Genomic DNA, 27,498 nt, shown 5'->3' with positions numbered 1-27,498 from the left:
TGCCTGCATTTCAAAATGTCCAAGCACACTACAAAATAGTAGGGCAACTGGTGGTAAGGAGACAGCTCTTTACCTCCTTGTATGTATAACATACTGCCTTCTTCCCATGACTAGCAGAAAGAGAACGTACGCATATTTCAGAAATGTTCACACATTTGTTTTGCTTTGCATGACTGATACAGGTTGTAGAATTCCACAGTTCTTTTTGTGCAGAATTTAGGTGGTTTTGCATGATGGCCATAGTGACTGGGACAGGAGAGTGGGAAAGAGAGAAATTAATAGGTGGCAAATCTTCCTCTTCTCTGCCTGGCATGTGCATAGAATATCCCTGGTTCCGGTTCAGAGAAGAGCACAAGTTGGAAGGAAGGACAATTAGGGTGCCTGCGCCTATTCCAGGTGCCACTGGCAGGCCTCGGGCACTTTCCACCTCTTCGGCACGGGCCATTGCTGCGTCTTCAGCCTTGCTGCATTCACACTGGTGCTGTCGATCTCTGGCGAAACAGGCTCATAAGAGCAGAGGGAGAGGCTGGCAGAGAGGAGGCCCATCCGGATGCAGGAATCCGTGTCCTCCCCAGCAAGCAGCCCTGCAATGATTCCAGCCATCAAGCTGGAGAGAGATGAAGTCATTTCACCTTGATTAGTTCTTATCCCTCCTTGATCCCCTCCTTTGCATTTCATCCCACAACTACCCTGTGAGGTAGGCTAGGCTAGGAATCAAAAGTGAGCTTGATGGTTGGCTGGGGGCTTGAACTCATCTCTCACTAGTCCCAGTCCAATACCCCCTGCTTCAATATGATGCCGGCCCTAAGCTTTCCAGCATCTGAAATCAAAATTTTATATTAGCTTGATGTTAATGTTACTTTACTGTGATGGTTCCCTGTGTACACATACAGCCCTTCCATCCTGACATGCAAATCCTAGGAATAGTACTTCAGAGGAAGGGTTTTGAGGAGTCTTTGGAATAAATCCCTACCCGGCTCTCAGAACTACATTTCTCAGGGTATCTGCAGGGAGGCTGTACGATAGATACACCCTAATAGAAAAAAGCCAAATGGATCAGGCTCTGTCTCTCAGGGCAGAACAGTGGCTCAGAATTGCACTCCCGGTGCTGTCAAAGCTCCCTAGAATTCCGGAAAGACGCAGGAGCAAAGATTCCATATCATCACACGGTGCTTTCCCATGCCAATAGCTACTCTTTTAGGTAGGAAGAGGAGCAAGAGCAGCTGATGATGATGGCACTGAGAAGGTGGACTTGCTCAGAAAGGGCCCCATGATGGATGTCTTGTGCAAAGACTTTCAAAAACCTGGGGCTAACACTGCTAAGTGGTGTTTGAACCAGGGCTAAGGTAGAGACCGCTCTGGTATTATATATTACAGAAGTTGGCACAGTAAGGACCCTGTTCTGAGCTACATTTCTTGCATGGCATCTTTGGGCCCCTTTTTGTCATGAAAATGCAGATAGCTTTTCCTAAGAAGCCAGCGAACTATCATGGCTACCAGGAAAGGAGCTGCGGTGCAGTCAAGAGGCAAGGGACACCATCCCTGAGAATCCAAAAGGACCGATGCTCAGGCATCTTGGGAGAAGCTGTAGCAAGTTAAAGGAACTCCCACATATTTGGAAACTGGTTTGAAACATACACATAAGAAAGATGTAGGTAAATTAGAAAGGATCCAGCGGAGGGCAACCAAAATGATCCAGGGTTTGGAAATACTGCCCTGTGAGGAGAGACTGGGGGGAACTAGTCATGTTCAGCCTTGAGAAGAAAATACTGAGGGGCGACATGGTATCCCTCTAGAAGTACCTCAAAGCTGTCACAAAGAGGAAGGTCAAGATCGCTTCTTGCTGATGCCAGACTGTAGGACACGGAATAATCAGTTCAAGTTGCAACGATCCAAATTCAGGCTGAACATCAGGAAGAGCTTCTGTCAGAGCAATACAACAGTGGAACCAGCTGCCTAGAGAGGTGGTGGGCTCTCCCAAACTAGAGACATTCAGAAAGGAACTGGACAGCCATCTGAGTGGGATGGTGTGACTTGGTGTCCTGCAACAGCACAGGGTTGGACCTGATGGCCTTCATGACCCCTTCCAACTACTATTCTATGATTCTATGACTCCAGATCACAGCCTTGTGCCCTGGGGAAGGCTGCAGCAAAATGTACTTTTGCATCTGGCTGAAGTGCCACAAGTCACTGCTTGCAACCCATGAAGCTCCGAGTGGTTTCCATGGGCCTGGCTGCTAGTCGATCAAGAATGTTGTTTTAAGAGGCAAAGGTGTTGAAGACGCCTGTTGCATCTGACTCTCCAGACCTGCCCCCTGCCCTGTCACTGGTTGTGCTTCGAAGAGGGCCCAGGTGCTTCTTACAATGGCTGCATCTTGAGGCACATGGAGCAAAAGATGTGAGCCTCTTGCTGAAACTTAATTGCCGACGTGCTCCTGCACAAAAGGCTCAGGAAAACGACCACTTAGCCTAATCTTCCCATCTCTCACCACCTCTAGATAAATATTTTGATTTGTTCTTCCTTAGTGATGCCGTGTACATGCATGTGCCCTGTTATGTTGCCACAGCAACCAAGGTGGAAGGGACCAAACAGCAGGAGGAGGAGGAGGAGGAGGAGGAGCTGGCTGTGAGGGCCCCAGCCTCTCGGGGCAATTCACAACATACCTGTCACCGGCCCCAGAGACGTTCACTATCTCCTCAGCAGAGACAGGGATGGCTGGGTAGTGAACAGCACACAGCTCCCCTGAAGCACTCTGTACGTGGAGATACAAGAGAGTATGCAAAAAAGTGAGGCTGGAGGAAAAAGCAGTCAGGAAGCCTTCCCCAAGTAGGTGCCCTCCAGGTGTTTGAGCCAGCACCTCCCTCAGCCTTGCCTGGCAAGGTGCTAAATCCTACATACTGGGAAGTTGCTTCCAGGTTGGCGAACGCTGCTTCATACAAAAGCTACAGATAGGAAGTCCCCAGTTGTAGGCACAGGCCCTTGCAAAGTAAGTGGAGTTGGCATAAGAGGGGAACTGCCCTATTCATTCCAATGGAGTCTGCTCAGGGAAAGGTTATAGTGGACTAGAGGTAGTAGATGGTCTGCCCGAAACAAGAAAACTAATGGGGGGCTGGGAAAACACCACATTTCATGCTTCCAGATGGTTATCCACAATGTCAACTTTTTGGATGGGAATTATACTTCATGACATAGACATGGCCTACTCTGAAATCTCTGAGTTAAATGGCAGTTTACCAATCCTTGTGGTTATGGATAATTTTTGGAAATTCCTGAAGTCTCAAAAAACTAAAGAGGAACTAGGATAATGCTTTTAATGGTCTTTATTCCTCCAGAGTATTGTATTTCCTCAGCCAAAAGCAAGTTTTCACCTGTATTGCAACTGGTTCAGTTCGCATGGCTTTCCCCCAAGGAATGCTGGGAACCATACCCTTATGAGGGGGCATAGAATTCTCTGACAATATTTAAGCCTGTTAAGACCATGCTGGACCTGACCAAGGGGCCCTCTCATCCAGTATTCTGTGCACACAACAGCCATTCATCTTGCAGGATGAGAATTTAGCAACACCCTCCTTCTCAGCAGCTGGGGCATATAGGCACACTGCCTCTGATACCTGACTTTGCTTAGAGCTATCAGAACTAGTAGCTGTTGATAACCTCCTCCATAAACTTGTCCAATCCCCTTTTAAAGCCACCCAAAGTGGAGGCCATCACTCAATCTATACCAAGCAGAGGCATTTCCACCATGTCCTTATTTGTTACCCACTCTTTAAATGTTTTCATGCTCCCACCATACATTTTTCCACCTTGATTCCTTCCTCTTTGCCTCTTCCTGAGACTACCTTAGTGCTGGTTCCAGGGTGAAGAGAGACACTGCCACCGACATCCCGGCCGCACACCAGTACTCCATGTTGGCCCAATGTTACCACCACGCAGTGCAGCTCTTTCAGCAAAGGGCAAGCCAGGCCTGCAGCCACCTCGAGCATGTCCTCCAGCTTCGATGGCAGAGCTTTAGAGTTCAGGGGATGAAACCAGTCACACAGCATCACAGACAGAAAAGTCATTGACCTGAACTTTCCCTGGAGTTATATATTAGGAACTGGAAGAGAAAACAACTGGCTAGGAGTAGAGGAGCAGGTAGCTTTCCCCACAACCTTTGCTCAACTTGCTGCTCTCCAACGGTTCCCATTATTCAGAGCCACCATGATGGAGGCTGTGGTCTAGCCTATCTGGAGGCACCACACTGGAGATGGTGGTAGTTGCTCTCAAGTGGACTATGCAGTTTTCACTCCGGAAGTAGCCAGGAGTAGGGGCCTGGCAGCACTCCCCATTTGGATGTGACTGTGGAGAGGGTAGTGAAAGGAAGAATGTGACAAGGGGTCCTGGTTGTAGCTAGTTTAAGGAGGCACCGGCTCTGCTCACCAGCATCTCAGCTGAAAGGTCTAGCCTCTTTTCCCTCTGGCTACCATCCTCTGGACCTCCTCTGTTTGGTCTTCAGCTCCTGAGCTCATTCCATTCCTGATCCTAACCAAAACTGTGGACACCTTCAGAGTATACGCTTTGGTGGCCCAGTGAGGTATGTGACACAAGCACCTCCATGCCAGAGTGGCTGATTTTGCAGCAGAAATGTCACCTCCACAACTTGGGCAACTAACCAGAGCCTTTTCTGGAGTTGTGCTGTTCAATGCAGAAGCCATAAAATGGTAAGAACATGGCTGTCAGAAACAGCCCCAAAATGCAGACCAACCTCTGTGGCATCCATTTTAGGCCAGTTTTGTCTAGTTTCACATCTGTCAAAGCAGGCAAACAAAGAAAATGCAACCCCTTACAAAAATGAGGACAGAGGACAGATTTGCTTCATGTTTGCTTATGCTCTCTCTAGATGCAAATTTAGACATTATTGCTGCAATTTAAAAAGAAGCAAATCATAGCTTACTCTAGCAAGGAAGACCTTGAGCTGCCTGTTTGCTCATCCTGTGCTCCTGGTGGCACTAACAGTGGAGGGGCAACTTCAAGGCGCCAATTACTCCTTCTCCTTTGGGTGATTTATCATTAAGCTGACTTGGACTGAACAGCCCTCCAACAGAGGACTGTTCCTGTGAAGTAGGGCATTTGGCCACCCCAGTGACAAAGACAAGGCTGAAATTTCTGCTTCTGGAATGGTTGTGGGGGCAGTGGCTTTCCCAGTGTGCATGCTGTGAATGGAGGAGGTAGATGTCCCCATCCAAGCATCTGCACTAAGAATCAGACAAGAGGTGATACCAGGAGATGGTCCCTTTTGGTGCCTCCTATCCAAGGAGTAAAGCAAAAGTAGCTTGCGGAGAGGGCAGTTTGGCTGGGCACTGGCCTGTGGAAAAAGGCTGGCATGCACCTCCCCGTATACTGCAGTGCCAATCTGAATCATGCCCCTGTGCCTGCTTTTGGCCTTTAAAAACTAGGCGTGCAGAAGATCCTATCACAGCCAGCAGGACTACCACAATCCCAGGAAAGGCCATATCTGAGTGGCAGGGCAAATGCTTTGCATGCTTAAGGTTCCAGCATCTCCAGCTCAATTGCCCCAGGTGGCAGAACAGGGAAAGACTGTGCAGAGCAACTCCCAGTCAGAATTAACAACCCTAAACTAGTCTGGCCACAATCTGGCTTGCTCAAAGACAGTCTACGTTGTTCTTCTTCACTGCCATTCACAAAAGTGAAGCTTTACCTTCTGGCACAGGATGTCCCAGGGTCTGATTGATAGCTCTGAGTTCCCGTAGGTTGGGAGATGTGCAGGTCAGGGCTGTCCAGCTGTCCGAATGGAATGGCTTAGAGGCCTTGTTCACATCTGTCGGCTCATACCACACTTCAGAAGAATATTGGGGGAGATTAACCAATCTGACACTTCTGAAGCACAGTATTTTATTTAATGATCTCTCTGTCTTCATCCCCACCATCTTGCCATTAAAAAGCAGACTTCTCCAAGCTGCTGTACTCCAGATGTGTTCTGTTACAGCTTCCATAATTTTCAGTGGAGATCCTGGAAGTTGTAACCCAACACATCTGGTAAGCCCTGAGTATTAATATGTCCAAGGTGCTAACAGTGCAGCCACTGTGGGAAGCAGGCACTGCACTAGATCATTCCTGTTTGCTTATAATCTAGCAGGGTCTTTTAAATTTGCAATGGCTAAACCTGGTTAAGAGCTGGAGGCTTTCACCAATCAACTGCCAGGGGAGGGGGAAAGTGTGAATGAACTAAAGGCCCATCCCTGGGGCTATCTGAAGCCCTTTTAACTCCAGGACTTCTAGATGTCGAGAGGCTGAGACTCTGCCAGGAGTCCTGAGAGGAGGGTGCACTGCAATTCTCCTCTTCATGCCACTGCAACACCTCCCTGCACCAGCTCCAGGGATGCCCCAGCCCAGAACTGTGCCAGTTACAAGGGAAGCAGAGGGATCCTCCAAGGTTGTGGGAACCCCTCCAACTTTGGAGTGTTTTTCTGAGGTTGCAGCTGAGATTCTGACCTATCCTATACCCTCCTTCCCCTGGAGACAATGTCGGGAGGCCATAGGATTGCACCCTAACACTGTAATGATACATTTAGAGCTACTGCCACCTTGCGTTAATTTGTGGCAGCTACAACAAAACCAAATGGGGCCCTGATCCATAGAAAATGAATTGACCTTAAACATTAGGCCATTCTAGTGTCCATTAGGCCTATTTGTATACCTGCTATTTTGACATACAGATTTTGGTATTCTCCCCTCTAAACTGGAAATGCAGAGAGAGAAATGCAGAGAGAGAAAGTGTAGCTTAACATCTGTGCCTGAGTGTGGTGCTTCTTCCTACCTGCCAGGTGTTGTTCTCTAGCAATCCGGCAGATGTACTGAATGGTGGAAACAGGCACATTTCCATCAATGCACATGAGTGGAGCCAAGCACAGCTTCTCCTCAAATCTGGACACCTGGAGGAAATCACAGCAAAGCACACTAGCAATAGAAAAGGTGAACTGATGCTGCTGGTAAGACATTCCCTCCCCTCCTAAAGCAAAGGAGGGGAATTCTGTAGGTGGGCATGTTCAATTTGCTTTGGTTGCTTCTCTGCTATGAAACAATAGCTGTATCTGCGCAGGGAAAGAAAGTTGACCAAATTATATCAATCCCCCATGTTATTTCCCTCCCTTCTGCACTAAATATCAGCCAGCCCACTCATTTACCATAGCTGTGCGGAATGAGCACGAGGTCGCTGAGAACTAGATGCTTCTGTTAAGATAAAGCACCCTGCTGTAATATCGCACTGGAGTGGGGAACCCTTTTTCACTCTGGGGGCCACATGTACTTTCAGAGAAGCTCCCAGGAGCCTCATTCCAGTGGTGGGTGGGCCAAGGGCAAAAGGGGTGGGTCAAGATACCAGCATATTTTAGCTCAAAGCTGTTCCTGCCAGGAACTATGCCTTAGGAGACGCATTGCGACCCTTCAGAATGGCAGTGGGTGCAGAGGCCAAATGAAAGGGGGCACAGCCATTTGGGGAAGGCCAGAGGGCTGGATTTGGCCTTTGGACCCTCCGTTCCCCACCTCTGATTTAGCATAATACCACCGCGATTTGTATGGACAGATACTTGGCTTTGCCTTGGCATCTTTAGTGTTGTTCTCCTTAAATCTGCACATAGTGTGATCATGCCATGTGTCGGGAGAGTAGTACTTTCGTGTTTTCTCCTCTCATTCCACGGTGATTGAAGCAAGTTGCTAACCAATCTGGTCAGGCAGCCCTCAGACAGCTCAGTTGTAACATGATCATGATTGAGGGCACTTTTAAGCTACAGGGACACAAGTCACCCCAGCGGGCTCAGGTGGACGTGTGCTTTGCACTGAAGGAAACACCAGCCCTGAAAACTTCACCTCCATGGGCCCCTGCAAACTTTCTGCACTCTTTCTTATAGCCGTTCTCCAAGGCTGCACACAGAGATCCTTCCCACTGAAACCAGCAGGGCTCACTTCTGTGGCAACAGATGTAGGATTCCATTCCACTAATTTAAAGCATTCTGCATGATTTAAGAACATGCCATGTATGCATAGGACTTCAGCCCAAATCATACAAAAGGAGCTAGCTAGGCATGAGCCTAACTTAGTACTCAACCTACGTATATACTGGAGGGTGACATCAATTTTTCCCTTGCCTTCGCAGCCTTTGTATTCCTCGTCTAAGCTAAATATCACTGTAGCATAGCATTCTTCAACAGGTAGAGGCAGACAAACATTCTGAGGGTTTTTTGTTGTTGTGTGTTATTCTACAGGGATCCAAGGAAAAGCATCTCATTTGATAGTTTTACCTCCTTCTTTTTTCCATTGATAATGAAATGGGGATCAGAAAAGGGTGGGGAAAATGACCACTTTTTTCCTCACCGGAATAAAGCTTCAGTCTTTTAAGGGTTTTGGTGATAGGTGAGTTGCTGACATGCCAGGGCCTTCTTAACAAAACACCAGCACCTGTTAAGTACAGTCACTTGGGCTTTTTCCCAGCAGTTGTTATAAATGGAGGGAGAGGTGGAGCTGCACCTGAATCACTCCTAATCAGCTCTTCCATTAGTGCCCCAGACCACTCCTCCCCCAGCAGGCAGGTTGGTTGATCTGCGCTTCTGCACTTTGGCACATCCTAGAAAACAACGTCTGGAAGAAGTAGTGGGTGGAGGCAGCAGAGCGAGACAAAAGCCTTGCCTGTCCGCAGTGGTGGACTTCAGAAGAACAAGCTCACTGGAGGAGGCAGTGAAGTCTGCAATGGCTCCTGGTAGGTGGCTGAAGCTACCCATTATCTGAGCCTAATGCTGAAGCTGCTGGTTGCAAATGGGGAATGTCTGGCAACTCTCCAGTCAGAAGACAAAGCACAGCATGGGACAGCCTCACTTATATCACCCCAAGCTCCTTGGAGGAAGGATAGAAATGGAGCAAATGTGTGGCTCAGGTGTCGATCCATTGCAAATTGCCAGGATCATGCGACCGACCAGCAGACCAGCACGTGACCTTCCATACCTGAGTGAGATCCATTCAATGCCACAAATGAGTGCTTGCACTTAGCAAATGTAAGATAGGTCCCTGCCCCCAAGGAGCTCCCAAGTCAGTACTGTGCCACTGGCCCCACTGGGCAGTCTAACTGATCCTAGTTCCCTCTCCCCCTTTCATATTGTTTCTCCACAGACTCATAATTTTGCATCAATGTGCATTATGTTTACACAATGGGAAGGACGTCAGATCTTAATTGATTCTGAATTGCAGGTCCAGTTCAGAAGGGCTGGTTGTGGCTCGAACCAGGCAGCTTTCTCTCTCTCTGTATCATCCACCTTACAGTAAGATATCTCTACCTGCCTGTACAGCCATGCACAGAATGGTGAAAAGGGGATGCTGCCATCTACAAACCGGCCCTAAATGGCCCCTGGGCAGCTGTTCTCTGTTGTCTCCAGAACTACCTAAAGTTCCTCTTTCTCCCTCGCCCTCACAGCTACTCTGAATATTCAGGAGCCAGGGGGACTGCATTAGCTAAGAGAGTGCTGGATTCAACTGCTGCGGCCTAGCCGTCCCACGCTTGGGCCTTCCATTCCCAGCCACACACGGCCCAACAGATTGGGAGAGCCCCGAGTTTGGGAAAGGCCCTGTGGACAGAGGGATGCTGAAGGACCTTACATATTGCTCCGTGATCTGCTGGTGGACGTCCATGTCTCCCAAGCCAAGAGCAAGTTCTCCGCTGCCTGTGATCACAGCGCAGTACGTGGCAGTGTTGTGTCCTTTCAGTTGCAAGACTCCTCTCATATCCTCAAGCAAGGAAAGGGAAATTCAGTGAAATGTATTTTTTCTCTCTGCTACTTTCTTCAACACATTGAGGTTTGGGCGTTGCAGGGCAAAGGGCCATGCAGGCTCCTTTAGATCCACACCAAATAAGGCCTTCCTGTCTGCCCAAAGAAGCTAGCTTTCTGTTCAGTGAGGCCTGATTAACACTCCTGGAGGAATTATCCTACTTTGGCACAAGTTCTCCGTGTGCCCACAGCCTGGATACACCTGCATCTCATCCCTACCAGTGTCTCTTAAACATGCATGAAGGTACGGTGGGAGAGACTTGTGGCCTTCCGCATGTTGTTGGATCACAGGCTGCATCATCCTCAACTACGGGCCATACAAGCTGGGACTGATGGCAATTTGGAGCCTGGCAACATCTGGAAGCCCATCTGTTCCCTGCCCCTGCATTGGGACCATCCGTCCTCTCGGGCACAAAGGCCGTCTGCCAGCCCCGCTTTTCTGGGCTAGTTTCTGAGCACAAATTTTTAGAACTGTTGAGCACAGAATAGCCACAAGCTCCTTTGTGGAGGAGAGCTGGGCACAGACACCTCGAAACTCATGTGCACTTGTCACACTGCAAGCTTTAGCATCCGTCGTATGGCAGAAAGCAAGAATGCCCAGAGGTCATGATGGTGTGTTGCACCAAAGCCAACTTGTTCACAAGACCGGGACCTCAGCTGAGGTTGGATGATTGTTGCCTTCATAGCAACAACTAGCCTGAGCAGTTCAGAACAACCACATGCTATGAGTTACCATGTGCCTACAGTGGCGAAGGATGGACTCTGAATGCTCGTCTTTCCCCATGACTGAGATAAAGAGAGGCGTCTTCCCAAGACGACTTAAGCAATCTGAGAACAAAAGGAAGACAGAACAAAGCTGGACCGCATGTCCTCAGCCTTCAGCCTGAATGTTGGGACAGCAACCACATGGGAACAGGCTCAGTTAACCTCTTGCTGCGCTCTATGCAGGAAGCTGCCACAGAACATTTGCCTCTCCTGCTCCAACTAGCAGGGCTGCCCAGGGTCTCTGAGAGGGATTGTTCTCCTGCTACAGCACGAGCCCTTTAACTGGAGGCCCCACAGATGATTCTGGGACCATCTGCACCCAAAGCAGGTGCTCTGTCACCAGGCCAAGGCCCTCCCTCCCTGCATCAGCTCAGGTAACTCAGAAGAGGTCTGGTCAGGTCAGAATTTGCACAGATCAGATTCTCAAGCATCCCTGATCAAGGGTCCTGGGTTCAATCTCTGGCATCTCCAACAGAGAGAATGAGTTGGGAGGTAGAGGCTCTTCTTATCGCTTGCCAGTCAGTCTAGAGCTGGAGTGGAGAACTTCAGGCCCAGGGACCAAACACACATCTCTAGGGGTTCCTCGGTTGGCCAGGCCCCCTTCCCTTGGCCCATCCTCCTTTCCATTTTCCACAGATCATGTTTTTCCTTCTTTGCAAAAGACTGACATGCCCTTGTTAAGACCTATGCACTTGCAGTAAAGCCTTTAAGATGCAACAGAGTTGTCATTCTGTCCTAAGAAGTGGTCTTGTTGGTGCTGGCTCCACTCCTGCTGCCTTCAGTTCTGCACAGCACTGGAATGCAGCCCCTGAGAGCGTCTCCAAAAGTTTATTTGGCTGAAGAAGGATCTCTACCTCCTAGAGCAGACCTGTCAATCTAGGTGGACAAACAATCCAATCTGGTGTATGGCAGCTTGACTCAATCAACTGTGGTTACATTCAGAAATTCCTGCTAAACTAGCAATATCACGGATACAAGCAGTCAGAAAGAAGACAAAATAGGTAAATGGTCCTGAAGTCCTTCACCGGTGAATTGCCAAGTCATGTGTCATCATAAGAACTGACCCTGCTGGATCATGCCAGGTCCAACCAACCCAACATTCTTGTCTCCAGCAGTGCTCAGCCCCATGAGTGACCAGAGGCAGGATATGATGTTATACTGTCTCCTCCATGACTAAGAAGCTGGCTGGAAGGGATATTGCTTAGGATGTCCTAATGGTAAGCCTTAAAACTAACAGTAGCCTACAGCAGGGATGGGCAAAAGGTAGTTCTCCAGATGTTTTGGTCTTCAACTCCCAGAAGCCATGGATCAGGAATGTGGGAGTTGAAGACCAAAACCTCTGGAGACGTTCTTTCTGCTCACCTTTGCAAAAGAAGATAGCCTAATCTACCCAGAGAACATAATTAAAATGTATTTACCTGCTAGGTTTCTCCCCACACCACCAAATGATTGTCTCACTGTTGATGGATTAGTTTGTCCTCCATCCTGCAAGCACAAAAGAGAAGTCAGTAGAAGCGAAGCAAGAGTGAGAGCCAGACTGTGATTATACAATATTGAGGCTGCAATCCTTACCCACTACTTTACTTGGGAGTAAGCTCAACTTAATTCAGAGAAACTTAACTGCCGACTGAGCATGTCTGAGCATGTACCATTAATTGCTGTGCATTTGTCTCAGTATACAACAGCCTTTCTTAGGTAGTTTGGACTTCCACTCTCATCATCCCCCACCAGCACAAGTATTGCGCATGCTGGGAAGGGATTATGAACGTCACAGTCCAAGCTGCCTGGATGGTCACAGGCTGAAAGGCTGGGCTCACCTATATTGCTTTTTGGACTGATCAGTCTACTGCAGCTTCTTCTGTCAGGGCCACACAGCTTTGTGAATGGGCTCAGAGAAGGCTCATCCATACAGCAAATCAACAAGAGCTTTGGACCAGGCAAACAGAAGCACCTCCTGTAACACTGATAGATGGAGTGAATTGCCGTATGATGGGAGTGCCAGGGCAGCCTCTCAGTCCGCTACTCTTGTCCTGCCCCCTATTCACTCATACACATCCCTGCAGGCAGGGGGAAGCCCAGGCTCCAATCTCTACTCAGCCAGGAAGCTTGCAGGATGATTTCAGGCCAGGCACTGTTTGGGTTCAGATCATTCGAAGGCTCAGCGGGTGTTGTTGTTGGAGTGTTGTTGAACCGTGCATTTTCACGTTGTCTGAACTCAGCTGTGCTAACAAGCCATGAACAACCCAGGAAGAGAACTCATGGTTTGTTGTTGGGTTGTGAACTGTGGATCCTTCGCCATGGTTTGTGATCAGACAACCCACATTTCAACTGCAATGAACACTCAATCTTTGAGTGTGGGTTATCGTGTTACCTGAACTGAGTCTCCAGCTCTCAGCCCAGGCAGACACACAGATGCCTGACTGCAGCTGTTTCCCCAAAAAATCATCCTTGTACGGCACCTGCCCCCAAATGGGAAGCTTTTTACAAATCTAATTGCCAGAGGGGGGAATTCTGGGGGCTTATCCTTTGCCCTAACTGCAGCTTCTCTGAAAAATCCCCCCTACTGCAAACTAGGACTTTTAGAAGCTTGTCCTGGAAGTAATAGAGGCTGTTTTGAAAACCTTGCTGCTCAGAGGACAGGGAGTAGAGTGAACGGGCAGGAAAAAGAGACCAAGACATTTGTCCAGGGAAGGTATTTTGAGGGTGGCCCTCCACAGCTCTTCTCCTAGTTGTCCAGGATGGAAGTAAAGAGGGAGTTGCCCCCTCCCATTCAGAATAGGAAAAAACAAGAACAAAAGCAAAGCAAAGGTGAATGTTTCTGAAAAGCAATGCTCTAAAAGAGAAGAAAAAAATTAAATGGAGGGCAACACCAGAAGTAAAGGAGGAGGAACAGTTTACTGTAAATATTTGCCAAAGTCAGGCACATTTTGGGCAGGAGCTTTTATTTGCAAGCCAGCCTTTAATCTCACTGTGATGCTACAAGACTACGCTACCTATGATAGCATCCAGGACCACCTGGACCATGGCTGTTCTTCACAATGAACAGACTCCTGTCTCTTCCTGAGGTCCCCATATTTCCCCTAGAAAAGTTACAAAATCTGTTCATCTTGGCTAATGTGTCCTAGTTTGTATTTTTCTCCTGACTCCAGAGAGAGGGATAAAGTGCTTTCTTAGTTAATTTTTAATTAAATAACCATTACCATTACCCCTTTCCATTTCCCACTTCAGCCACCTGTCAGTGAAGCAGAAATGTGGCCAAACGTCTGGCTATGGAACAAATCCTGCTTTATCCAAAGGAGTGGGTTACATCACCTGACACTAAATGTTCCATCTTTCTAGACAGAGGACAAAGCAAACAGCTCTGTCATTTTAAGCTTTCTCTTTTCTTCACACTTCACTCAGTTGGAGTTTCATGGCTTATTCTGACATGTTTATATTACTCTCCATACGCTTGTGCATATGGACTTCTCTACACAAGGCGTTTATTGCACGCTCAATTTCCCAGTCACATTGCTTTGCACGCGTTTTCCATGATGCCGCCATTCTCCGGGGCCTCTCCCCTGCTCTCCAAGCATTTTGGTGGCCTTTTTTAGTGCAAGAAAAATGCATTATTTGGAAATGGAAGGATGAACAGCAAGGGGAATCCCATGCATTTTTGCATTTCTGCTATGCTGCAGCATCACCTTGTGGTTGCATAATGCAACAGATGGAAAGACAGAGGATAGGGTGGAACAATCCAGAAGAAAAGCATGTGTAAGAATCTGGAAGTGGCGAAGCCATACTTCCCTTAGAATGCAGTTTCATCATCTGTGCCATAGCAATATCTGCAACCCATCGTAGGGGGTTGAAAAGCAAGTTGGAGCACAGGTTTGCACCTCAAAGCATCCACAGTTTAATGTTGCCACCTCTGGGTTTCTTCAGTTGGCCATGCTCCTGATCCCCACTCAGTGTCCTGCAACTGGGAGGGTAGTTACCCGGAGAAAGGCCTTTTCAGCAGTGGCACCCCAACTCTGGAGTCAGCTTCCCAGGGAGGTTTGTCTGGTGCCATCGCTTTATTCTTTTCAGTGTCAGACAAAACCCTTTTTATTTTCCCATCATTTTAATGTTTAATTAGTTTTATTCTGGGTTTTATTATTGAGGTTGGATGAAGTGCCTTGTTTTGTTTTATATTTTCATTTTCCCCCCTCCTTCTTGTAAGCCATCCCAAGACACTTGTAGTGAATGGCCTATAAAAGCTTTTAATAAATACATAAATAAAACTACCAATCCTGGTACTTTCCTGGGTCTTGTGCAAATTCCTGTCTTGCCTCCCTCATCCTGCAAATCTCAGGGACTGAGATGCCTTTACAGAGGTTTTGTTCCTGGCAGTAAGAGCTTGAAGCTAGAATATGCTGGGTATTTTTAGTCCTCCCATTTTGCCTTCAGGCTGCCCACCCCTAGAGTGTAGCTCCCAAAGGCTCCTCTGAAATGGAATTCAACTCTCTGGCTGAAAAAAAGACCAGCACTGCTGCCACAAGGCGCTGTGGAGCAGGGAACCTCAAACCAGCTTCTTTGGCAGTAGGAATCGTGTTTGCTACCCGCTGCACCACTGTAGGTTGCCAGAAGAGGGGATGACTAGTCGGCTCTGTTTGCTGCACCAGCACCAGCACCCAAAGCCTTTTGAAGCTCAGAGCACGGTTATCTGCTCAGCGGTTTGTTCCGTGGCTTTTTAAAAAACTGTTTCAAGAAGGACAAGGAGGCGGCTTCTTTCTGGGCACAAGAGCCAACCAATCAGCAGCCTACTCTGAGGGAAAATATTTGTCTTTGACATAAGGGACAACCAATCAGTCCTGTCCAAATCCAGCTTCCAATGAAAACTTGGACAAGACGGCAGCTGAGCACCAAGTGGGACAAGTGTGCTTCTACCTTCTGCTCAGATTCTGCATGTATGCATGTAACCCCAGACTACCTAGCCATAAAGCTGCTGATCACCTGCTAGCTTCCTGGCTTTATTACCTGCCTGGTCACTACCTGGTGGTTCCAGGTTGCTCAGTTTCATCTTTCCTAATGCTCTGGAAAGTTGACAGGTGAATTTACTTGTATCCAGCAAGCTTTGATGTAATAGACTGAACCAGGGTAAAGAGAACACACCCAGTGTGGTGTAGCAGTTAAGAGTGGTGGGCTGAGATCCAGGAGATCTGGGTCTTAGTCCCATGTGGCCATGGAGCCCACCAGCTGGCTTTGAGGAAATCGTTGCCTCTCAGCCTGACCTACTTAACAGTGAGGGTAAATGGAGAGGTGAGGACCATTTAAGCCACCCTTGCTTGCTTGCAGGAGGCAAAAAGGCAGATCATCATCATCATCAATTCAATTACCAGCATTGTTGAGACTTTTGCCTTGGCTACGATGTCAACATTGATGCCTCCAATGACCACCTGCATGTGGGGAAAAAGAACACAGGCATGGAAAAATATGACCATTTCCTCATGCAGGGCTCTCCCTGATGCCAAAAACTCTTCCACTGACAGGTATGATCTGAACGTGCCCCAAAGTACAGGCTTACAGAGGCACAGCGAAGGCTACCTGCTTCTGCTTCACCGTACCACAGGACTGAAGCGCCAAAAAGAGGCCACGTGCAGCATCTGAACAAGAAGCTGTGTTAGGTGCCACCCAGTGTGGTTTTCTGTAGCCTTTACAGCATGCGGCACTACCAGCATCCAGTAGAGACTGAGAGGTACATGGAGGCAAGGATTGCCTACCTGCTTCTCCTCCCAAGAGAGAGAGATTGAGAGAGCGGGAGCGAGAGCGAGCGAGCACAATGGTCCGATGATTTTGGGCCAGTCACTGACTCTCAGCCTAATCTATCTCTCAGGGTTCTTGTACGGAGAAACTGGGGGAGGAAGACGATGTAAGCCATCCTGTGTCCCTTACAGGAAACAATGCGGGAAGTAAATATAGTAAACCAATAAAGAAGAGGTGGCTCTGTGAATGAGTGAGAGCTGAGCATCCTCTCTGGAAGCTCAGGAAAGGTGGCGTCCCTCACAGGCCTGAGCACCTACCGGTCTCCGTGCAGCAGAGGCATCATCATTTTCAAGAGGCAAGTCGCCTCTGCCGCCTCCACCCCGGCCTCTTTGGATTCTGTTCAGAGCCACAGCGATGCGGCTGCCCACTTTGGCATTGTTCTTGATCAGAGCAATATCTGATGGGTGGCAGGGAAGTGCTGGTGAAGGAAAAGAAAAATACAGCAACCCAGAAGCAAAAGAAAAAGCATGTAAGAAACTGATACAAAAACACCTTTTTTTCTATTGCTGCAGCTCTGCCTTCCAAGGGGTCCAAGAAAGAGGTGCTAATTGAATGGAATGTGTGGAAACATGCAATACACCTCACCACCACAGTGCAAATGACAGAGCAGGTGATCTGTGCTTGTCTGCTCTCCACGGACTGTTATACGGGGATGGGCAGCTTCAAGATGTCACTCAGTTTCCTCCTCAGGGCAATTTATTTTTAACCTGAACTTCAGAGGGATGGCTCTTCAAATGCAGAATTATTCACTGAAAAGCAGGTCACATGGCCACCCAAGATTGCCTTGCTCAACCACTGTCCCTGTGCAACAGGAAAGATTTCCATCCAAGCATTGGGTAGGCCCCCACAAGGGTAGAAGACTATGAAAAGCCATGTTGCACCAAGTAGCTGCCTTCCAGAAGCCAGAGCCTGAAGTTTTCCACCTCCCATGTGCAACCGGTATTCAGTGGCATGCATTTCTGAGCCAGGAGGTTCCACTTGACTACCATGGCTAACAGCCCTTGAGATGCCATGGATCTGTGCCACCTCCCGTTGAAAACCATCAGCACAGCAATTCTATACATTAGCTTTGCATAGCATTAGAAGGTCTTTTCTTGTCTCAACCTATCTGACTTCCTTCGGTAAATCCTAAAAGCATGAGAGACAAATGTGATTGGTAGACAAGATCTCACACTGCTACAGGAGACAATTTGGCCACAGAAACAATCTATTTATTTCTTCAGATTGATTTTTTTCCCTTCCTCCATGGAGTTCAGGACAATGTTTAAGATGCTGTGAGCTATGTCACCCAAGCATAGCTGGCACCATTTGACCATACTGGCAAAATGCATGGATTTACTGCCACATCCTGTGTCTAGAAGCCAGGCCCAGTGCCGTTCAATTTATTTGTTTATTATTAAAAGGTTTTCTAACCCATCCACTACAAGCATCTTGGGATGGCTGACAAAGACGAGTAGAATAAAACAAACACCACAGCATCTGACAATTGATATACTAAAACCCCAGTCAAAATCACTGGGGGCATTGTGGGGCATTAGAATTGGTAGAAGAACTCAACTGCCTGGTGTTGCCAGAAGCACCTCTGGACACCTCTGCTTCCAAGTGACCTAATCCAAGTGCAGTCCACCAGGAAACACTCCCCCGTGAGACCCAAGTTTCTGCTTTGGTGTCCCCAGAAATGAGTGGAAATGCTTCATCTGGATTAGGAAGGATAAATAGAGAGTTACTCTGCAAGGTCCACCATTTTGGAAACACGTGTTTTTGCTCTGTTGAGGTTACTTTTAGATGTTCCAAAGCTCCATGGTAGATCCTGCAAGCTCACAGGGACAAGAGGATACTGCCAAGGCCAAAATAAAGAATGAGACTTTGGGTGTCAACCAAGAAGTAACTGGCTTACACCATGTGGCATGTTTATTTCCTCTCTTAGAAAAAGATGGGTTCAGATCTCTTCAGTTCATGTTTTAAGCATGTTAGGAAGGAGCTCAGGATTGAATTCTTTTCAGATTCCCAGGCAGTAGAAAGACTTGGGGAGAACACTTAGCAATTGGCTTTTGCAATGGAGGGAGAGCTGAGACAGGAGGAAAGGATACTGGATTTCAGGGACTCTCCACTGGATAGTTCATTTACCCGCTGCAGCAAGAAGGGTGTAAGAGCCTTTCCCGTGATCCCCTTTGCCCTGCAAATGTAACAACAGGAAAAATGCTGGATGAGAATAGAGCATATCATTGCAAAAGTAAATGCCCTTCAGCAACAGAAATTAATCAACCTTGCTATCCATTGCAAAATCAAAACCACAAGTCACGTCAGGTAATTTTCCCATCTTGTGGCAATGAGCTTCTAGATATTACAAATCTAGTTAGACCTCAAAATAAAATTATCTTGATGGGTATGGACAAACATTCCACTATGAGTGGGTGGAAATACATCTTTGGAACAGACTGGAGTGATCCTTACTGAGCCTCCTGCAATGCCTGCAGAATCGCTTCTTCAATGAGCTGTCCCGAAGCAGCTTGATCCTGAGGACTAGGCACCGCAATCAGCACTCCGCTGCCCAACTGCAACGCCAAAGCCTTGACTGAGAAAGAAAAGTCACACTTGTTTGTGGCTGAGCCATTCAAATTCATGGGGAAAAAATGAAAAGGTGCTGGCAGTTAGATCTGCTAGCTTTCCCTGTGTTTGCATTTTAAAAGACTAACGGGAAGGGGGAAGAAGAGGGCAGCCAGTGTGGCTTCTTTATCAGCAGCCCAACCCTCCACAAGTATTAAGGCTAAAGTAGCCACCGTCAACCCATTTCCACCTAGCACAACATGATTCTAATTACCTCCTGCACCATATCTTAATGAATTGGGGGGTTGTTAATGTTTTGTGTGTGGGAGGCAATCTTTGCTTTTTTATTTATTTAAAACATTTGCATGCTGCCCAATTGTGCTGCCACAGCGCAATTTTTAGGGAACCCTCCAGCCCGCATGTGCTCAAGCAGCATGTGTGCACATGGCTCACCAATCAGCTGAGCAGCGTGTTTCTCATTCTGCACCCGATATGGTGCCTGGAAGCCGCTGCGGTGTGAGAAGAAGGCTGGGAACTCTCCTGATTCTCCAAAGGCAGCCACACAAACACCATGAGTTTCCTGCCAAGGTCAACAGGAAAGGCAAGATGGAAAGACGCAAGGGTTATGGTTACATGCTTAGAGTGTTAGACTGGGCCTGGGGAAGACCTGGGTTCTAGTCCCCACTCAGCCATGAAGCTTGCTGGGGGACTTTGGGCCAGCCACTCGCTCTCAGCCGAACTACCATACAGGATTGCTGTTGTGAGGATAAAATGAAGCCAAGTCAATGTGGATTCCTCACAAGAGGAAAAATGGCAGGATATAAATGCAATGCAGTAGTAATATTTGTATTATAGAATAGATTGTTATAATTACTATATACCTTTTTATTTCTCCAATATTTTAACAGTTAATTGATTTTATCCTTGATTTTATCAACATTTATCAGATGCAGTGTGTAGTGTGTTGTTGTTGTATATGGTTGCTTTGTTTTTTGGTCTTTTGTTTTTTGTAAACCGTCCAGAGACTTCTAGTATTGGATGGCACATACAAACTTTAAATAGATAAATGAATAATATATTATTACTAATATTATTTCCAAGCTTGCATTTATGCATACAAATTAGCACAGGCAAATTCTATGCAATTTGCCATCCTCTTTTGTCCTCCTTTTGGGTGAAGTATTTTCTCTTTTTTGGCAATTCAGAAGGCCAGATACTAAAAACGAAACTCAAATACTTTGGCCACCTAATGAGAAGGAAGGACTCACTGGAGAAGAACCTAATGCTAGGAATGATTGATGGCAAAAGGAGAAGGGGATGGCAGAGGATGAGGTGGCTAGATGGAGTCACTGGAGCAGTCAGCGTGAGCTTAGGTGGACTCCAGGGGGGTGGGGTGGAGGACAGGACAGCCTGGAGGAATGTTGTCCATGGGGTCACAATGGGTCAGGCATGACTTTGTGAATAATATAAGTGGCTACACTACATATTACACGGCAGCTAATGATCAGCTGGAAGTCTTCCACAGCTGCAGCTTCTTACCAGATATTCCAGTGTCCTGCCCATATCGAGAATGGACTTGACACCTGCAGAAACCACTGCAACTGGAGTACGGCCCAACTCTGTCAAGTCTGCACTCACGTCCAGAGCTGAAAAGGACAGATAGGAGATCATTCAACCCAAATTTCAGTGCCTCCAAATCCGGCAACTGAGGGAAAGGTGAAACTGGGAGAAAGAAATCAAATTTCTATACTGCAGTAACAGAGGAGGCAGCTTTATTCTGAGCTAGACCAAGGGTTCATCTCATCCCGCATGTTCCATGTTAATGGACAGCAGCTTTCCAGGGTCCAAGGACCACATTCAGTTGTAAAGAGGTGAATACATTTCATGGGCATTGGTTTTACTTTCAAAGCAGCATGTACGGGGATGAAGGGAGAAGAACAGGAATTTTCCGAGAAAATGTGCACCTGCGCATCTTCAGAGATATGACATTCCAGGGAGTTTGCATGCATGCGAAGCATCTCTTTCATTAGTGACTGAGCAACCCTCCCCAGTGGCGAATGAAGAAAAAACATGTTATGCCTCCTGCATGCACTGAGGACACTGGCGTGCGTGCGTTCACTCGCTTCAAGTCATCTCGCCAGACACGGAGAATATTGAACGAGACAGACAACAAATGAGCGTGCCACACCCCTCGTGCCCTTCCATGTAACGTTATCCACAAAATGGTTATGGGCATGAGAAAAAAGAACTGAGTGGATGCAGGTGCACTTGGGAATACGGTCTTTGATTAAGAATGTATATGATGTTCCTCTTACTTTTCTCTCCCCCGCGATGGACTCCTCCAATTCCGCCTGTCACAAACACTGGGATCCTTGCTCTGTGTGCCACAATCATGGTTCCTGCCACAGTTGTACCACCAGTCAAGCCCTGTCAGGGTTCAAGCAGTCACAATCCAGACTGGCTTTTTTTCAGGGAATCCACCAATGATTAGTGTCCTCTTTTCACCAACGGGCAAATATGTTTTTACTTATGGGTTTTTAAATTCACAGTGCTTATTAATATGTTTTCATGTGCCCTTGCAAAATGATTCAAGGTGGAGGGCTTCTGATGCCATTTATCAAAAGACACTGTGCAGCTATTCTTTCCCTCCTTAATTATTTTTTAATAGTTAAAGGAAGACTGAAGGAGTTGTAGGAAAAGGTGGGAAGATTACAAATGGATGACAACATCATTTGGATTCCCTGTAAAATTGTATGAATGAAGCAGAGCAATTGCAAGACCTGGTCAGGAAGCACCCATTCTGATTTTATTTGCCTCTTTTCATTGCATTATTATGTTTGCAATGGTTTAATTGCATTTTATTATGATCAATGTCTCTCCACTGAAACTAGTAATGCAGTAAACTAGTGAACAAATTATGCTGCTTTGTTAGCACCACTTCATTCTCAGTCAAGCTTTGTAAAGGAACCACTCATTCATTTTACAACACCCTCCCAGAGTGATTCTCTGACTAGGGCAAATAAAGCCTTCAAAAAGGACGCTTAGGGGCATTCAGAATTCTGATCTTCCTCTGCAGAGTAGAGGCTCACCTAGCGATGGAGAACTTCCATATAGCCTGATGTGCCTGATCTTGGAAGCTAAGCAGGGTTGAGCCTGGTCGAAATCTGGATGGGTGACTTAATATTGTGCTCCGCTATGGGCAGTATAGAAATAATAATAATGTTTAAAGTGCAGCTGCTCATCATGATGATCTCCACAGTCCTACTGCAAAGGTGAGCAGCCATGCTCAGTTTTTTTAGGGTCACCTAATAGTAAAAAATAGTAAGTCAGCAGGGGGTGGTGTAGTGGTGTAATGTAGGACCTCTGCTGGAGAAGTTTGTTGATTGCATGAGAAGGTGGAGCAGAAGGACAGAGCATGTGCCCAAGCACCCAAAGACCAGCAACTCGAGATTTTCCAGTGGTTTCCTTTGCCAGCAAACATGTGGAACATTTTCTCTCAAAATCAACAAACCTGCTCTAGCAGTTTTCATCATCTTCCCCACAAGCAGCTTGGGGTGTGTGTGTGTGTGTGTGTAAATGAAACAGGTCTTCATTCACTGAAGACTAAGTCACCTCAAAATACTTCTTTAGGCCAGGACCAGCTCACAACAATAGACTGTTGCTGTGAAAATCTGTTTCTTCCCTATCTATGAAGCAGATTGCAGCTAAGGTGGGAGAGAGCATGCAAGTCTGACGGATGGCAGATGATGTCATCACCAGTGCTAATTCAAAATCCCCGGTGCTTTAATCCTGCAAGCCTTGGATCAGTGTAAACAGCACTGGTTGTACCTCATACAGATTAGACCTGAGCAAACAAAAGCGACAGAAATTCTGTCCAGTACCTTGCTGAGAACATAAGGAAGGTCCCTCCGAGAAACCTTCACGACATTTTTGCACCTTGCCAGAAATTCCAGTTCTTTGTCCTGGAGACCCACATGGATGGAGCCATTTAAAATGCCAATTGTTGCTGGAACTGACCCGTTGGTCCTTACAACTTCTTCTACTTCTCTGGCCACGCTGCAGCCAAAAATATGGGAAGTGACCTGTTAAATTTCAGTCAAAGTTTCAACCTAGTCGGTTCAGCACTGGCAATTAAACAGACAAATAAGCCATATAGACAGACGCAAAGGAGTTACCAGCAAGTTTGTAGAAACACTAGAATTTGCCCAAGTAATCTTAAAATGTGGGTGGTGGGGGGGAGGTGGGGGGGGGGAGATGGAAGGGACCTTCCAAAACAGTCCAATGGAGATTGTGCATGTGGAGCAACCACAAAATAAACACTGACTGGTTCAGCATAAAGGGAAGGATGGTATCAGGTGGCTGGAATCCTGAACAGGGTGTGTTCCATGCTGCAACATTTTGCTACTGTTCCTACTAGGGTTGTTTTTGGTTTGTTTTTTTAATAAGCAAGGTTTTGAGACTGACCTATGGAGCATGGTGCTGCAGAGAGAGAACTAATCTACGCAGGCTTAATGTAGCCCTACTTCTAGATCTCAAATATTTTCTGTTACAACAAACACAATTTTTAGGTATTTTGGCAATTTTCATAGAGACTTCCTTCAGTGCAGCCTTCCTGAGATTATACTCCTGAAGACTGCAGGTGAAGGAATTGTATGTTTTGAGCTGTCCCCATTTGGAAAATCCTTGCAACAAAGATACTTTCCCTGACTCACTAGCTTTCTAACTGCGTGGCATGTTTTGACACAGGGGAGCATTTACAGCTTTCCTAAATGCACGTCCATCCTTTTGTGATTGCAGAGGCAGCAACTGCTTGAACTTTTGAAGTTGCCACCATAGATCAATTGCCACCAAACCGACCTGAGATTTTACCCAATGACCTCAGAAAGAGCCCTTTTCGGTTTAGTTCAGCAATATATGCAGCAACAAGATGTGACGTGATGCATGTGTGAATCATTCCCCAGTCCAGCCTCACTTGGAATGTCTTTAGTTCCAGAAAACACCCAACCTCAGATTTTGGGGATATGGCATGCCGTGTGTGATGATCGCACTCTCCAAGGCAACAACAGGCCTCCCACTGTCCATGGCCTCCTTTACACATGGATGAATCTTGAGATCACCACCTAGAAGGAAATATATTATGTACACTGAAGAGAAGCTACGAATGTCTTGTGCCCATGATGAGTGTTCCAAACTATAAAAGGCTCTTATTGAGACCACTGGGTTTCCCAAGTTGCATGGAGAACACCCAGCTTTTGGGGTGAGGTTTTGCAGCCTTCGACATTGCACATTATTGTATTATTTTGAAAGGTCAAAGCCATACTTGTTCCACAAAAAATTCTGAAAGATTATTACTGCTGGTACAAGACTTAACATTTCTTTAGTACAACATAATGTTGGACTACAATACCCATCACTCCCAGTCAGCACAGCCCTGTAGTCCATAGTAGGGGAAGGCTGATTTAGTGCCAATAATATAGCCATTGTGCCATGTGAACCTTTGCAGGTTTGCTCCAAAGTAAGTCTCACTGTACCCAATGGGGTTGACTCACTTCAGGACTGCACCTCAGCACGGCAATCCTAAATATGTTTCCTGAGCTAAATAAGTTTACTGAGTTCCTCTCCTGCTTCTCACCATTGCAAACTACTTGCTCACCTCTCTTCCCACTGAGCTTTGCATGAATGAAAATAATGCGCTTGTTTTTTATTCGATACAGAGCAGTTATGAGAAGCAGGATCATGGGTGGCGGGGAAGGCAAGGGCAATGCTTTTGACCCCTGCCAGGGTCCTTACAGAAGTGCCCCTTCTAAAGCACTATCTACAGTTCAGTGGAAGCTCCCAGTGGGCGTTGGCACTAGTGAAGGTCTGCCTGGCAGGATCAAAAAGACTTCTAAACTTCTCTCCCCACAGAGGAGTTCCAAAGCTTCCTTTTGCCTACTGAAAAAAGTGTGTGCTAACTTCAGGTCAAAATCAAGAAAATAAATATAAGCTGAGTGATGACATATCAAATTATATAAAACAGCATAGAAGAAACTGACGCCTTCCCAATGTATTGGACTAAAACTCCAAGCGCCACTGGCTAGAGAAGGCTACCAGCTGTAGCTCAACACTTCTGCAAGGTACCAAATTTTGGAAGGCTAATATACAAGGATATATTAGCTAGGCCTAATACTGTAGGCAGGTGAGGAGTAGGAAGAACTGCTAGATTAGAGGAAGCTCAGTCTATTTACAGTCATAACAGCTCCATGTGTCCAATCATAAGATCATTCTGCCATGTTTTCTGCATTTTTTGAAAACATGCACGAAGAAATGCATTTAAATTGGTCTTGTTTCCCCCATGCATTTTTGGAGTTCCTTTCCTCCTCCTCAACGTTGCAAACTACCTGTTCACCTGACTTCTTGCTTGCTCTCTTGCCCAGAGAGGGAGCATTATCAGATGCCACCACCTATTTGCTCACTGGCTCCCTCCCTGCCAAGCCGTGAGAAAACCAATAAGGAATGAGAGCAGTTGCTGGCATCAGTAGTGAGAACTTTGGCTCACCAAAGGAAAGGTGCACAAGGAACCCCTCAAAACCTGGAAACACGCAGCATCTCCTGTCCTGGGCATACGCAAAAGGGAGTGATTCTACCAGGAAATACTCACTGTGCAAAGATCTTGTGTGGATAATGCGACGTGCTCCACCGACAGTGCAGCCTCCCAAGGTAAAGGCAGCCTTCCCAATCATTCTTGGAGCACACAGATGACCATCTAATGAAAAGCCAAGCTGTGCAAAAAGGGAAGAGGAAGCTCAGGAAGCAGCAAGTTTTTCACCCTTTCCCAAATTTGCTTGTTGACTCCAGACGATGGGCTGACCCATTATTGCATCAGTATCATCATCACGGGCATTTACAAGTCATCTCCCTTGCTCGGTTCCCCTCAAAGTGGTTTGCAATCAATAACCATTGAAATAGAAAAACAATGACACAAAACTAATAAAATGTTATGATGCTGATAAAAAGGTTATAATGCTGATAAAGTTTTACCAAAAACTGCAACTATGCCAGGGAATCATTAATCATCATGCAGATACTAATATCTTCAACCAAATTCTAACAGAATTGGAAAAGTGTGGCCAAGAGGACATACAGGCAGAGGCCCTGGTCTCTTTGACATCTGGCCACCCTAGAACCACCCAATTATTGAATAACCTAGTTCAGTAGCAGTAAATACACTCCATGTGCAATTTAGCATTCCCACATGGTACAGAGGTTCAGTACTGCCTAACTACATATTTGGGACTGGCATCAAAGTTAGGCATGGCTGGGCACCTGCCAAGGGCCCAAACTCAGCAGGGCCCACTAAGAGCATCTTCCTGGAGTTGCACCTCATCTTCACCATTGCAACCTGCTTGTTCAGATGCCTCCAGCTGTGGCCGGACCACAGTGGCAGAGAAAAGACCGAATGGCAGATGCCACGATCTACCTGTGCACTGTCTCCCTGCCTGGAATGGCCCATTCAGCCAGACCACATGGAATCCATCCTACCCAGGTTGTATGCAATGTGCTCCCCTGAGAAGCTGCAGAGAAATCCAACACAGCAGACCCCAGTGAGAACCTTGACCATTGATTTCCAAGGGACCAAGAGCACTTGGGAATTGGGGAGACCAGGGTTGTTGTACTCTAGGTGGTGGAATCTAATACCAGTTTGGGTACTGTGAGAACTGTACCTGGGGTGCCTGCACCTGTCAAACAAGCAAAAGGCAGCAAGGAAGGGAAAAGGGAGAAAGAGCAGGATGGCTGGTGAGAGTGGCTGGGAGGTTAACCCACTGAGGGAGGGGCGCATTGAGGACTTCTTGCTTCATCATGTTGTCTTAATAATGCGACTGCGAATCGTGTTGTGGATTGTAAAATAATATATACCAGCAGAGCTGGGGAAGAATTTGTTTTCTCTGAAATGCAGTGTGTACAGCAGTTTAAGCCTCTGAATTTGGAGAAATCCCTCATCCTGCCATAACAAGTAGCGTTAGAAACAACTGACACAAGCCAAAACAAAAATCAGAGTCTAGCCAAAGCTGACCAGAACAGCAACAGCAGCAGTGAAGGAGCTTAATCCAGTTTTTATTAACTTCATTTCTATTGTGACAAGCAGTGGATATTATATAGAAGCCAAATTAAGTGCCACAGAAGTTGTGACAGAGGAACTAATTTTAAGTGGAGTGTTGAGAGTATCACAGAAGCATGTCCTATTCCCAAAAGAAGACAGTATGCCAAGATGTGGAAAAGATTACTTACCAACAGCATGTTAGAAATTCACTCAAGAAAAGGAATTTGAGACCCCCTTCCTGCTGCACCTATGCTTTGTTTACAAGTTACACAAGATGCACCCATGCTTTTCTTCTTTTCAGCCAGGCCTCCCACCACAGCAAACCCTCTGACCTTAAGAAGAAAGTTCTGCTCCATGCTACAATTGATTTTGATGGCTTCTCACCAGACTCAGCTATCTAGCATGTCAGTAGAATTAGCCTTTCAGGACAGAAGAAGGTGGCAATAAGGCAAGTTCCTTACCTCTGTGTGCGTTTCTTTTTGGCCACACGCTGGCTGAACATTTTACATGGC

The 27,498-nt window shown here is 46.7% G+C and overlaps 1 protein-coding gene across 4 annotated transcripts; it reads right to left on the bottom strand.

Moving 5' to 3' along the window:
- Positions 1 to 174: 174 nt before the first annotated feature.
- LOC123028896 lies at positions 175 to 27,498 on the bottom strand. 4 transcript variants are annotated; one of them, XM_044441219.1, is made up of 19 exons: positions 27,448 to 27,498; positions 25,547 to 25,667; positions 23,912 to 24,026; positions 22,788 to 22,962; positions 21,222 to 21,333; positions 20,446 to 20,552; positions 19,360 to 19,486; positions 18,814 to 18,934; positions 18,450 to 18,535; positions 16,617 to 16,756; positions 15,933 to 15,992; positions 11,997 to 12,063; positions 10,547 to 10,641; positions 9,644 to 9,772; positions 6,819 to 6,933; positions 5,700 to 5,837; positions 3,841 to 4,007; positions 2,665 to 2,753; positions 175 to 607 (listed from the first exon to the last, which is right to left on the bottom strand). In XM_044441219.1, the coding sequence occupies exons 2-19, from the start codon at positions 25,626 to 25,628 to the stop codon at positions 388 to 390; spliced, it is 2,145 nt and encodes a 714-aa protein (XP_044297154.1). In that variant the 5' UTR covers positions 25,629 to 25,667; positions 27,448 to 27,498; the 3' UTR covers positions 175 to 387. The 4 variants fall into 4 exon arrangements, with proteins under 4 accessions (XP_044297154.1, XP_044297155.1, XP_044297157.1 ...); XM_044441220.1 differs by lacking the exon at positions 15,933 to 15,992; XM_044441222.1 differs by lacking the exons at positions 20,446 to 20,552; positions 21,222 to 21,333.

Source organism: Varanus komodoensis, unplaced genomic scaffold (genome assembly GCF_004798865.1).
Source record: "Varanus komodoensis strain SLA01 unplaced genomic scaffold, ASM479886v1 scaffold39, whole genome shotgun sequence".
Classification (NCBI taxonomy): Eukaryota; Metazoa; Chordata; class Lepidosauria; order Squamata; family Varanidae; genus Varanus; species Varanus komodoensis.
This window is presented reverse-complemented; position numbering and strand designations above follow the sequence as displayed.

Bases quoted from the DNA above. Each gene is read 5' to 3' on its own strand.
- LOC123028896 (XM_044441219.1), bottom strand. From the start codon at position 25,628: ATGATTGGGAAGGCTGCCTTTACCTTGGGAGGCTGCACTGTCGGTGGA. The intron at 18,536-18,813 runs GTAAGGATCACT...TTACATTTGCAG, and splicing joins CAGGCATTGCAGGAGGCTCA to GGCAAAGGGGATCACGGGAA. The intron at 10,642-11,996 runs GTAAATACATTT...TTTTGTTCTCAG, and splicing joins TGTGGGGAGAAACCTAGCAG to ATTGCTTAAGTCGTCTTGGG.